The sequence below is a fragment of the Lepisma saccharinum genome, chromosome 4 (genome assembly GCF_977018435.1).
Source record: "Lepisma saccharinum chromosome 4, izLepSacc3.1, whole genome shotgun sequence".
Classification (NCBI taxonomy): domain Eukaryota; kingdom Metazoa; phylum Arthropoda; class Insecta; order Zygentoma; family Lepismatidae; genus Lepisma; species Lepisma saccharinum.
The window spans coordinates 17,546,018-17,560,123 of NC_139232.1; the positions used below are offsets into that span (position 1 = coordinate 17,546,018).

Sequence of the window (14,106 nt, forward strand, 5' to 3'; positions counted from 1 at the left end):
TCCCACTTTAAACTGTAGGTCCAATCCCGATTAGCCTTACTGTGCATAAAGTGGAATTAAAACACCAAATAAATCAATCAATTAAAGCAAATTTGAATGCCGAAACATTACTTCGCAAGGGAGTAGAGACGATTGGGTGCCAAAACTGAGAATGGGGAGGAGGGGGGACAAGAAGTTTACTTTATCTTAGTAGGCAAGGCTTAGCATTAAAAGTCTATAGTGCGGGGGTAAAAAGTAGGGGGAACTGTCCCCTTTCGCCGCCACTGTGTACAAGTAACAGTGCGTCAGACATTTTGTTTTGTTTAGAGCTTTGATAAACATCATATACTTGGAGGGAGAGAAATCGTCAGGAAACATGTTTCAAACTTGCCAGTCATGGAATTATTTCGCCACCAAACCTAGTAAATACCTCTGTGAGATGAGATATAAAAATCCTGTAAAACCTAAAAAAGAAAAAAAAAACTAAAAAAAAGGTTTAATTTAGCCACATAAACCTAAAATAGGTTCTAACAAGCAAAATAGGTTATTTTAGGCACTATAAAACTTCGTTAGTTGTTTCGTTTTTTGATGAATCGCTGATATAAACTTGTTATTTCTTATTTACTTGCAAAGGAAAAAATAGGTTAAAAACCTAAAATCGGACGTCTAGTAATAACACTGTCGCTTCTCCAACGGGATTCGAACTCAGGACACTCTATGTAAAAGTTCCCAGTCCTACGACCTTTCGTCAACACTCATCCAGTCGAAAATATGATCGCAAAGTTGACCTACACGTTTTTTACAGATTTATGAAACGAAATGTTTTTTTAATGTAATTGAGATGAATTCATTATTTTTTGCTAAAAGCATGAGATTTTTTCAAGGTTCCTGTAAGAGAGTAAGTGGAATTATAAAGCGCCCGAACTGAACTCAAAAAGTGCTCACGAGTTTCGAATCGTGTTTAATAAGTAAACTGCTCCGTTTCAGAAGTAAAGAAAAAGTTAATTAAATTCTGGCCACAAGCAGGAACGTAAAATGGATTCTGGAAAGTGGGGGAACTCTTTCTACGTGGATAGCTCCACCCAGATTCAACTTCCTGGCTAATCGTTTTCCACGCAGAAAGTGATCTGCTATTAACTTTGTGCGCAAGCGCGGAGCTAGAAATGCAATGGGTAAATATTGAGGTCGTTCAAATTAACATAATCGGGCCTCCCAGATGGCGCAGTGGTAGCGTCGTCCCCTTATAATCAAGGGGTCCTGGATTCGATACCCGGTGGAGGCACATGGCACAGTCGTTCGGAACCCACCTTAAACTGTATGTCCAGTCTCGATTAGCCTTGCTATGAATAAAGTGGACTTATAACACCAAACTCAAATTAACATAATCATGATTTCAAAATAGGGACATATTATATTCTGGTTAAGCTTCCAATGTATTTCTACGAAAAGAAGAAACATCGCTATATTCACATTTTTGGGTTTTTGCTTTATCTACGTCACTTCTCAACCTATTTGGGTTAAAGGCGACGGTGACAATGAATGCTGTAATTTAATGATTGATTGAATTGGTTTATTTTAGTTCACTTTTCTGACACTTTTGGCTAATCGCGAAGATGAAGATGAGTGATGATGTGATCAAGTTGATGATAAAAACACAATATTTTCATCTAAATTTAACAAATCTATTTAATGTGGTTGGTCTTAGGTTTCAGAAAAGTAAGTTAACTTATATAATTGTTATGTGATAAAAGTAGGTAAATTTCAGTTACTTTGCAATGATTAACAAGTTACAGTTACTCAATAAATAACTCTGAATTCCAAGGATGACTGAATTGAGTGGTTCATCCTGAATTTTCCATCTTGAGGATTGTGAGCTCGTGTTTAAGGAGGTCTAAGGGTAAATTTAGAGCCAGAATGACCTTGGTGAAAACTTTTAGGGGGTGTGGAGGAAATTTTTTGACGAGTCAAATATGTTTTTAAGAGTTTCCAGGGGGGTCAGGACCTCCCGAAACACTAAATTATATAAATTAGATTATAAATACTATAATTATAATTTTAATACTAATACAACTCTCATTAATATTTCTTACGACCCTAGGAGACCCAGAAAACTTCACTCCAGCAAACCCACTAGTAACAACCATAGTACATATCCAACCAGTATAATATTTTCTATTTGCATATACCATTCTACGATCAATCCCAAACAAATTAGGAGGAGTAATAGCACTAGTATTATCCATCATAATTCTATTAATTATACCAATACATTATAAGATAAATTTTCGTGGTTTTACAATTCTACCCTTTAAATCAAGTATTGTTCTGAATAATGCTTGCAATCTTTATTCTATTAACTTGAATTGGAGCCCGACCAGTAGAAACCCCATATATCACTACTGGAGAAGTATTAACAGTCATATATTTTATATACCTCATTATATCTCCAACAACACTACTATTATGAGATAAAATTTTAAGAAAATGACTTCTTGGCTGAAACTTTAAGCGTATGTCTTGAAATCATAAAATAGAATATAAATATTCTAGAAGTCTCTACATTCTAATTATTATGCAATTAAATATAAATTGATATAATTAATCCCCTAAATCCAACAAAAAAAAAATAATTAAAAGAAATTGGACGAAAACTCATCCAATCTAAATATATACTGCTGGACAAAAAAAACCGGACACTTGCATTTTTTGTGATAACGCAATGGGTCGATAAAAGCTCTGGTACAAGGGCTAACTAAATGTTGCAGAAACTGAATTAAGTATGAATGCATAAACAAAGTCCGAGCCTATGAATGGTGCATATGGTACTACATGATCTGCCGAACATTCTGTAATATACCTGCGAGCTGTTATTGCAATTCAGATGTCAAATATTAAAGTGTCCGGTTTTCATTGTCCAGCAGTATATAAGCTTATCATAACGAAATCGTGGTAACGTCCCTCGAACTCAAATATAAATAAATCCTAAAAAAAACCTTAAGTAAAATGAATAAGAAAAGTTATACCCCCCCCCCCCCAACAATAAAATTCTAAATAAAACATTCATGAATAAGATACTAGCATATTCAGATATAAAAATTAAAGCAAATCCCCCAGCACTATATTCAACATTAAACCCAGAAATAAGTTCAGATTCCCCCTCAGCAAAATCAAAGGGGGTTCGATTAGTTTCAGCTAAACAAGAACTTAATCAAATTAAAGCTAACGGAAAAGCAATAAAAATAAATCACAAATAATGTTGGAAAGTATTAAATAAAAGTAAGTTATAACCACCAATTAAAAAAATAAAAGATAATAAGATTAAAACCAATCTAACCTCATAGGAGATAGTTTGAACAACTGTTCGAAGACCACCAAGCAATGCATAATTAGAATTAGATGATCTTCCAGCAGATATTACTGTATATACTCCCATTCTTATACAATATAAAAAGAAAAAGACCCCCAAATAAAAATTAAATAATAAAGTATGATAGGGAAAAACAACCCAAACAAATAAAGATAGAAACAAACTAAAAACTGGAGACATATAATAAGGATAATAATTTCTCAAAATAGGTAATGTCTGCTCCTTAGTAATAGGTAATTATATATTATATAAAATATAATTGTTTGATTGATAGAATTGGTTTATTTTAGTTCACTTTTCTGACACTTTTGACTAATCGCGAAGATGAAGATGAGTGACGATGTGATCAAGTTGATGATAGAAGCACAATATTTTCATCTAAATTTAACAAATCTATTTAATGTGGTTGGTCTTAGGTTTCAGAAAAGTAAGTTAACTTATATAATTGTTATGTGATAAAAGTAGGTAAATTTCAGTTACTTTGCAATGATTATGCAGTTACAGTTACTCAATAAATAACTTAATTCAAAGGATGACTGAATTGAGGGTTTCATCCTGAATTTTCCATCTTGGGGGTTGTGAGCTTGTGTTTAACGAGGTGGAAGGTTAAATTTAGAGCCAGAATGACCTTGGTGAAAACTTTTAGGGGGTGTGGAGGAAATTTTTTGACGAGTCAAGGATGTTTTTAGGAGTATCCAGGCGGATCAGGACCTCTAGAAAAACTAAATACTAAAATTAAATAATAATGAAAATAATAAAATAATAAAATAATAAAATAACTTAAATTAAATAATTAAAATATACATGTTGTTTTATTGAGAGTTATTTATTTCCGTCGAACTTATTGGAAGGCAGGGATTATATTGGGATCATACGACTTCGAATGACACCAAAGAAGATTTATGCAATATTAATAATATACATAAAATATTACTAGGAACTTTACTCTTCGTTAACTGGATCCTTTTTTGATATTAAATACATATTCAATTGTTTATCTATTTGATATTAATATCTTTGCCGGGGTTGATTTTGTTTTAAAATTTTGTCGACCTCAACTATACGTAAGCTAGATAATGAATACGTGCTGTAATATTACTATCCGTATACCGTCTTTTAACCTATTCATGTAATAAAAATTAATTAGTTTGAATATTTTAATTTATTTATTGTAATTATAATTATTTTAATTCAAACATTATTATTATTATGAGTCACTTGGTTCGGACCCTCCCCGAAATATAATTTTAGATACGTGCCTGGGAGGGGTGTTATGGGGTTGGTGGTGCGTGTGGATAAATAAATGGCTGATTTCCTTTCTTCTTTCCAGTCAGAGACGAGGCCCAAGTTCGAGTACCTGGTGCGCCTGGACGCTCTGTCGACTCCCGCCATCTACCCGGAGGACTCGAAACCTACCTGCAGGATAGTGGAAGGGGCGGGGGAAGGAGTCCCGCAAGGATACGGGAAAATCCGGGTCCAAGGAGAGGGCGCAGAGGACTGGGCGGAGTTCATCAGCCCAGGAGGTTTTCTGAGGCGGTCAGTACAAAGAAATGAAATGAATGGTTTCTGGTTGTGTCTTCATAACAGGGTGCGAAATATTGGGGGTGGGCGGGACATGGAGATTTTCCCCACCAACAAACTTGTCCAAAAAATTCTCCCCCACGAAAAATTTCCGAGAGGGGGCGTTGTAGTTGTAACGACAAATACAAGTTTTGACTTTAAATATACTTTACTAAAGATAATGTCGAAAACACACAAAGAATGAAGGATAATGCCTGTCTCTCTCTATGTGTGTTTGTTATAAGTATTTTCAGTTCTTACTACGGGCGCTCTACAAGCTGGTAAAGGAAGTGGGGAGCGGGGAATGCACCGCAGACCAACCAGACAACAGCGGTGGCGTCGAGGGATACGACGTGGCGGGAATAAGTACTACGTCAACCTCGTTCTACAGGCTACTGCGTTTGTTATCACTCTGGATTGGTCGCTTCCCCGCTCCCCACTTTCCTTGCCAGCTTGTAGAGCGCCCGCCGTAAGAAGTGAAAAGACCTATAGAATTCCATGTTTTGTCTCTCTCTCTCTCTCTCTCTTTCAAGATACCATTGATGGATATACACTAATAAAATTACATGGGAACAATACAAGTAAAACAAGAATACCAGACAAATATAAGTATGAAATCTTTTTGATTTATAAAGGGTGTTTAAAAAAGACGGGATATTTTGTAACAGGGGTTATAGAGAACAGAATAAATGCAAGAGATTTAGTCATGGAAATGAATAGTCCAGAGGATGCCATTACATAATTACATACCACTGAAGAGATGGGTAATTTTATGGCTTGATGATGACGTCCAGTAAATGGCGATCTTTTCTAAGCAAACGTTTCTGTAGCCATCAAGGAACATCCTGCATAGCTCGACGTAACATGTTCACAGTAATCTGGGCGATTTCCTCACAAGATCACCACTGAAAAATCGTCCAGATTCCATTCTCTTTTCTACACCCCTCCGTTTCATAATGTTCTGTCTTTTTCAGACACCCTTTATTAACAGAAAACAAAATCTAAACAATAACTTATGTGCAATAAAACCATTACAACTACTTTGAAATTTAGAACTGCACAATTTGTATTCGTGTCCAGATATTATTAGAATAACTAAATCAAGAAGACTTAGGTAGGCAAGCCATTTAACACGAATGGGAGAAGAAAGAAGAGTATATAGGATTCTTATTCGGAAACCTGATGGTAAGAGATCAGTGGAAAGGCCAAGACAAAGATGGGGGAGGGGGGGATCGGTAAGGATGGAAAAGAGTACAGTGGACTCTTTTTAATTCGAACTCCAAGGGGCTACGAAAAAAATCGAATTAGCCAGAACGTAATAAAAAAACACACCAATGAAATAACCCACTATATTCAACATAAATCTGCATTAATACGCAAACAGTACACCTTACCTTACAACTGCTATGTTATATCCATATCTCCATCCAGGAACAGTACACTTATTGGAATATTCGCATCACGTGATTGTTTTTCATTCTTTTTCATTCCTCTTTCTACCTCTCTAAGCACTTCAACTTTCTTATCTAATGTTAAGCTACTGTACGCACCACGTTTCGACATTGTGACTCCACTAGAACACACAGACAAATGACCCCTTCTGTCCGGCTATCCGCTCCCCTCTCAACTTGTTTCTGAGAGGGTGAAGGTCACATTTCTACAAACAGCAAACACTGCAAACAAAAGCTCTGAAGATTCCCGCTGCCCCTTCTTATCTGCCATCGGCACGTCTGTTAACCATAAAAACAACCTTTTCAACAAGGAAAGGGGGACGAATCATCTGTTGGAATATCTTACGTAGCAACCACTTTGGTCTTTCTTGGAAAGATTTATGTTAAATTATTGGAAACCTGACTTTGAATTATCCAAATTTAACCTTCAAAATTCAAATTAAGTAGTCATTTTTAACATTGCTTTAGATAGGGGTTTCAAGGGAAATGTGCTTTTGTTCGAATTATCCAATAATTCGAATTATCCAAGTTCGAATTAAAGAGAGCGCACTGTATATAGATCTTGCTCAGGATAGGGACAGATGGAAGGCTTGCTGCAGCCATAAACCCTCGGGTTTAAGAAGGCTACAGAGTTACTTAGTTGAAATTATTTGACATTTTTAACCTTGAATTAAAGGAAAGAAATTAGTTTGCTACTTTATAAATATCTGAGTTATATGTAAAAGTAACACATTGAATTTTTTATATAGACTTAGTATACTTTCGCACCCTTCTATATAACAATTACTAACAGTTTTTTCTGGAACCATCAGCTAAGGTGACGCTTTACTTTAAAGAGTTGCCTCGATTTGCAGCCTCGCTTACAGACATGCAGACACTAGGGTACTTTCTTTTTCCTGGGGGGAAAATGTTCCGATACCTTTCATAAGTCAATCGATTTGATCCGAACTTGATCAATTTCTTTTCTCTACGGAGGAAACTTCTTCACCCACAACCGATCAAAACCATGGTCGTTGGAGGAAGCCACACAGTCCCCCGGGTCAACTCTCCCCCCCCCCTCCGCCACTCCCCTCGTTGCATTCGCAGGGGCTTTCACATGAACGAACTCCAGATAGTTATCTGAAGGGACTTACGGGAAAGCAAGTCGCCTTATATTGATTGTGTTCATTTTGCTTCCATTTTGCTTCGCTATTCTGCCACTTTTGGCTAATCGCGAAGACGAGGTGGAGTGATGATGTGATTAAATTCATGAAGGTACACTCACCAAAACACTACTCATGCCTGGATTCGAACCCGGGACCCTTGACGTCGTAAACATGCTCTGTTAGCCACTCCGCCACGAAGGTTGACCCCACGGAACGATACTCAACTGCACTACACGGAAACAGATTATTTGATTGAATCATAAAACAATGAAAACATTACTGAAAAACATTACGATATATTCATACATGATCGAACGTTCATAATAGTTACCTATATTTTTTTAACACGAATGATTATTAGTTTCTATTCTCACTATGAAAAGATGCTGCTAACCTTTGAGTACCACCAGAAGATAAAGTAAAATAAATAAAGAAACCATTTTTTTTAAAAGCCAAAATCCAAACTCTACAGCCTGTTACAGAAAATGACATAATTTCAATATTAATAAAATACAGGGTGATTCAAATAGAAAACGGAAAGAAAAATGAAAGATCTGAGGTCGCAAGCAAGATGGCTGGGGCCAACCTTTTGAGGTAGGTCAGGAATTTTGCCGCCATCTTGGAGTCCACCATTTTGGATATAAGTCAAAATTTTCAAATAGAAAGGGGGTCATGCGGCATATCAAAATGCATTGAAATTTTCTCAGGAATACATTTCCGTTAAGACATTGGACCTATCTGGTGTGATACAAACGTTATGGTACAATGTCCAATGTCTTTACGGAAATGAATCCCTCTGAAAATTTCAATGCATTTTGAAATGCCGCATGACCCCCTTTCCGTTTGAAAATTGTGACTTGCATCCAAGATGGCGACCACATTCCTGACCTACCTCAAAAGATTCGCCCCCCGCCCCATTCTTTGCTTGCGACCTCAGAGCTTTCTTTTTCCCTTCCGTTTTCTACTTATTAGGGTGTCCTGGGACTTTTGACTCACCCTGTATATTCCATGTTTATAATTTGTAATGTGTGTGCGTGTCTGAAAACTGTCGGGTTATTTTAATTGTAAGGTCCAGCAGGTGACAAGAGTAATAGTTGACGAAATTGCCATGTTCAATAATAATAATACCAATTAGCAGAGGACAACATCAAAATATTTCCTTACTTAAAAAATTTACAATACCCTTTCTTGCATGTATCATGTTGCGACTGTGTTGAAAATTGCGCGGTATTCTTTAATTTTCAACTTTACATTCGCTTTATACTCACAGGACAATTGGTACTAAACTAACTTAACCTGTTGATTACAAGCCCTACAACGTTCATGAATTTAGGTGTTTAATATTATTAGAAAGTTTTAGTATGCAGACATGGGCTGAATCGTCAAATTGAACGTTTATTTTTATATTGTTGTTGTCATCTTAACGTGTGGTTGATTTTGTTCGCTCGCAAGTATTCTATAATGTAAATAGATAAATAAATACATATGTAATAATCAATAAATATGTCACATATATCTAGAGGTAATATGTACTATGTAATAAAAGTCAGGTACGTTAATTTTTTGTACGATTAATTTAAAATATTTTATTTGATTTACTTATTGCTTGAAGAACATAGCCAGATGTCGGGTACACCTGGTACTGCCCTCTAACACTACCAATGTTGCCAGTACACCTCGTAATTTCATAAAAAACATACTTTTTTATGAATATGTCATAATTCACCTTATAAATCATCTGTAATGAATAAAATGCGTAAAAGTTTATCGTTCTTTTATCAATTCGATAAATACCCACACAGCCCATCGATACACATAAAAAAATATTGCAAACAACACCATAGCTGTCCTTTGTCCATGTTTGTTTTTACATGGTGCAAAAACGTTTTACACCTTAGTTATTTTCCCCCCATACTGAACGTTCGTTTAGAGCATGATTTTCTTGTATAATGCTTAACAAATATAGGCAGTGGCGGATCTACAAATTTTGGGCCCTCCCGCAAAATATTACTGAAGGCCCCTTCTATATAAAAGACACGTACTTGTGAAAGAATATGTCAAATATTTTGCTGTTATTCAGTTTCTTCAGGGCAGATGTGCGTTTGTGATTTGATTTTTGTTAGCGTCGCTTTTCCACAATTTTTTGCTAATCGCGACGTTGAGGATGATGAGAGGATGATATCGACGAAGGAACACTTACATAGAACATTCATACCAAGGCCGGATTCGAACCCCGTACCCTCTTTGTAGCACACTGTACCAACTACACCACGGAGGTCGGCATACCTTTGGAGAGCCAGGTAGAATTGTATTGTACTTTTAACACATACGTTTTGCAAAAATCATGTGCAGATGAAACTTTTGATCAATCAATTAATATTCAGTTAGTGGTATGGGGCATTAAAGAGAAGTTGTTAACCGAAAACTACTTCATATTAGCCAACAAATCCTTACGTCTTACAATATTTCGGTGCACTTTTCTTATTTGCTCTGCGGTGATGGACAAATTACTACGTATAGGGTAAGGATGGGGCAAACGGACACTGGGGAGATCCCCTAAGAAAAGTACGAATATTTTTGGTTTTGAAGTTAGCAACAGTGCAGCAGTTGGAGTTGTGTACGAACCTGAACGTTTGCGAGCAGGTGTGTGGAGCATCGGAAGAAATCGTAAAGAAGAAACGCCAATCCAGCATAAAAACATGACCAGGTAAGCATAAAATGTACATTCAAAACCCTGAATAATAAGATATTACATAAACTACATTATTATTGTCTTATCTAAATGCTCTTTCTTTCTCTTTTGTATAAATTACTTAAGATCCGATACAATTTTCTATGTTCAATAGTATCTTTCCTCATGGTTTACCTTAGCCATATTTTCAGACGTGTCCTTGCAGAAAAAGATCGTTCAGGTAGCCGAATACACTATGCAATGTTCAACATTTTGTGCAATTGAAATTCAAGAACAACCCAAGGTGCAATTTATTCCCCCGCCCCCCTTGCCTCCGCCAATTTACGCCTATGATTTCGGATCCTAAGAAAATGTATACTGAAGAAATGAATTAGGAAAACGAGGAATTGCAGACTATTACAAAACTGAGAACCTTGTGAGTTATTGAATTATTCGCGACAGAGAAGTTCTGACTTACACAAAATATTAAAAAGGACATACTTATACCGAACATGCGCTAATGATAATAATTGATGGCGTAAAGGATAAGAAAGTTGCAATTTAGGTGGTATATTATTCAATTATCCTCTGAAACTAGACTTTTGATCGATTGATTGATTGATTTGTTTTATTTGACTTCGCTCTTCTGCGACTTTTGGCTAATCGCGAAGATTTTTTTTTAATGAGAATTCCCAACCAAAAAACTTTTATAAACCTGACCAGGTGATTTCAAAAGGACACCAAAGCAGGTATTATAAGATCATTCTGAACATGCATCCTTTATTTTTCTTTCTCAAATTCAATAACCAGGCTCGAGGCCTGACTTTTACCATAAACAAACTCTAATTAAAAGGAATGATCGTTTTGTCATTTGTCATTAATTTCACCTGTGACATGTCTGTGACTTAATTTCACAAGAAAGTGAGCAAAACATCAAAGAATGATTTTCCAATAATTTCCACTCTCCAAAATATGATGAAGATTTCTTGTTGTTATATAATTAACCAGCATAAGCACGTATCCTTCCACGATAACCTTCCTGCTGGCTACTGGAAACAACCAACAAGCTTCTTCTTACCTCCAGAAGAATTAATTTAACCTGAGGCTCCAAGATTACCTGAGATTCCCAGTGCAGTATCATTAGAAAGAAGTGATCCAGAATATTCACTCGTCAGTAGGAGACTAGAACACAACTTTCAGCTGCACCGCCCTCGCACAATGGAAAATTAAAAAAAGTCGCGCCCATCTGCATACATAATTATGTCTTGGAGCAACGTACATAAATGACTTGGAAAGGAACGATTCCACAAATGAACTGTAATCATTTAATAAAGTAATTGCTGGCATTTACATTTGCACGACATTCAGGTGTATATCTTTGAATGACCCGTACGCAACGTACATCCATCCACAGGAACTAACTTAATTTTTTTTTGTTCAGACTCCTTCTCGCCATCAAAACTGTTATTCTATTCAAGTCTACAATTATTGCTATTTTTTAAGTCCCTTTATGCACATATAAGGTAATCGGGACTGCACCTACAGTTTGAAATGGGATCCGAACCATTGTGCGATGTAGGTGTAGTATGTCTTCACATTGGAAGACGAAGAAAGACAATAAGTGTAGTATGTCTCCACATTTGAATAGGTAGGAAGTTCTTAAGGTTAGGTTAGGATACTTCTTTCCACGCATCTTCTTATTTCCTTCATGAACTGAACCATTGCAACCTGCAGTTCCAAGAAGGCATTGTTGTTGCTGTGCTGCTGCTGCTGCTGCTGTCGAGTATCCTATCCTAACCTAACCTAACCTAACCTTAAGAACTTCCTACCTATTCAAATGTGGGGACATAGGCTACTACACGTATTGTCTTTCTTCGTCTTCCAATGTGGAGACATACTACACCTATATCTACCCCATTGTGCATCATTACAAGGTCATGTCTCTACAAAGACGACTCTCTGCATGTTCGGAAAAACTCAATTGTAGGAAGTCATTGTTGAAAGACTTCATTTATGTTAACACTGTATGCCAAGCCGCTATTGTTTGAAAGAAACAACATTACTGTCTACCATGCGCTCCGAGGTGGAATATCAATAGAAATAACAGTGATATATTTTGTTTGAAATCTTGTCCGTACATATGGTGCATAAAATGCACATAGACTTCAGTTTTTATAGAGAATAAATCGCACCCTGCATCTACCTTCTGTTGTTTACTGCCTGCATTAAAACATAATTTGAACTTCTGTGACTGTCGCAGCACAAGAGCAACACATGAAAGTTTCATGAACAATTTTCTAATGCTTGTGCAGTTTCTCTTTCCATAATTATTTTGTGCATATGCCGCATGCGTTTGGAGGGGGGGGGGGTAATGCCAGGCTCTGGGGGGGCTTTGCCCCCCTAGCCCCTACCTAACTACGACCATGGTTGCCGACATTGTGCTGCCATCTGGTGGACTTTTTCGGAATGTAAGGCCAAAGGCTACAAGTAGAGTAGATGGACAGGTTGACGTTTGGGCAAACGGACATAGATGAATTGTATTGCATTTAACTATTGTTTGGTACTTTTTGATTGAGATACTAATGTACTTGACTCAGTAATGGAACTGGCAAGTGTGAATTGTATGTAATGCATTTTATACCCTTCAAATGTTTGTTTCTAATACAATGTGCCCTCGTTACAGGATGGTGAGACATCGAGAACGAACAACAGACCACTGTTCGTGGACAGATGCCAATATGCAGTCGGCCGTGAAAGCTGTAGCAGATGGAATGCCTCTAGCTACAGCAGAAAAAAACATTTTCTTATCCACGGAATACTTTAAGAAGACGGGTGTGTAGTAATGTGCAAATTCTAAAATTTGGGCAACACACCACATTCTCAAGTACAGTGGAGGCACAATTAGTGGAACACCTTAATCTGAAACTTGATGCAATAGGATACGGTTTGACCTATAAAGAACTCCGCACCGTAGTATACCGTTATGCATGTACAAATGGTATTCCACACACCTTTGATAATAATCTTGAAATGGCAGGAAAGGACTGGGATCAGGGGATCCTTGTTCGGCACAAGAACCTCAGGTTACGTGTTGCGGAGGCCGTGTCGTATGCTCGCGCTAAAGGACTGTCTAGGGAAAATATTAACATTTTTTACAACAACTTATCAAAGCTACTGGACGAACAAGATCTGTGGGACAAACCTTCCAACATATTCAACTGCGACGAGACGGGTTTGCAACTGGTGTACAAACCAAAAGAGTCGTGTCCAAGAGAGGCAAAAGAAATGTGAACCAAACAAATTTCGAAAAAAGGGAAACAGTGAGAGTAATGGCATGTATATCTGCCACAGGTCAGTATTTGCCTTCTTTTGTTGTCATGAATGGCCAGAGGGAACAATTTCCCCACTTCATGGACCATTTCATTGATAAGAAACCCTCTGGTCCTATAGTTCTAATTCTCGATGGGCATGGATCACACTGTTCAGACCCTCCAACCTTGGAGAAGGCAGTAGCCAACGATGTTCACCTTCTGTGCTTACCACCACACAGAACATACAAGCTTATCTGGATGTGTCTTTCTTTGGCCCACTATAAACATTTTACAATGATGCCATTAGAGGTTACGTGCGAAGAAATGCGGGAAAAGGCATCAAGAAAGTGGTCTTTGGTAGCATTCTTGCTGAAGCCTGGAATCGTGCAGCTACTGTGGGGAATGCTGTAAATGGGTTCAATGCTTGTGCAATACATCCCTTTAATCCACAACGCCTGCCTGAGCATGTCTTCGTTCCTGCAACTGTCCATGTTCAAGATGAGCGATCATCAGAGCCTACAGCAAGAGAAGAGGATATGCCATCTCGTGGAAGTTTTGAGGAGCTAAACCCTTTGCCGTCAACTTCTGGGACCTGCAGCAGGAAACGCAGGCGCTTGCCTCA

The 14,106-nt window shown here is 37.3% G+C and overlaps 1 protein-coding gene across 2 annotated transcripts in view; it reads left to right on the forward strand.

Moving 5' to 3' along the window:
• The window catches only part of LOC145986392 (uncharacterized), a 130,405-nt gene that overhangs the window by 68,118 nt on the left and 48,181 nt on the right, over positions 1–14,106 (forward strand). For both annotated transcript variants that reach the window (XM_083120345.1, XM_083120347.1), the window contains exon 4: positions 4,677–4,882. In XM_083120345.1, the coding sequence (XP_082976471.1) occupies positions 4,677–4,882 (206 nt within the window). The remainder of the gene's footprint in view (positions 1–4,676; positions 4,883–14,106) is intronic.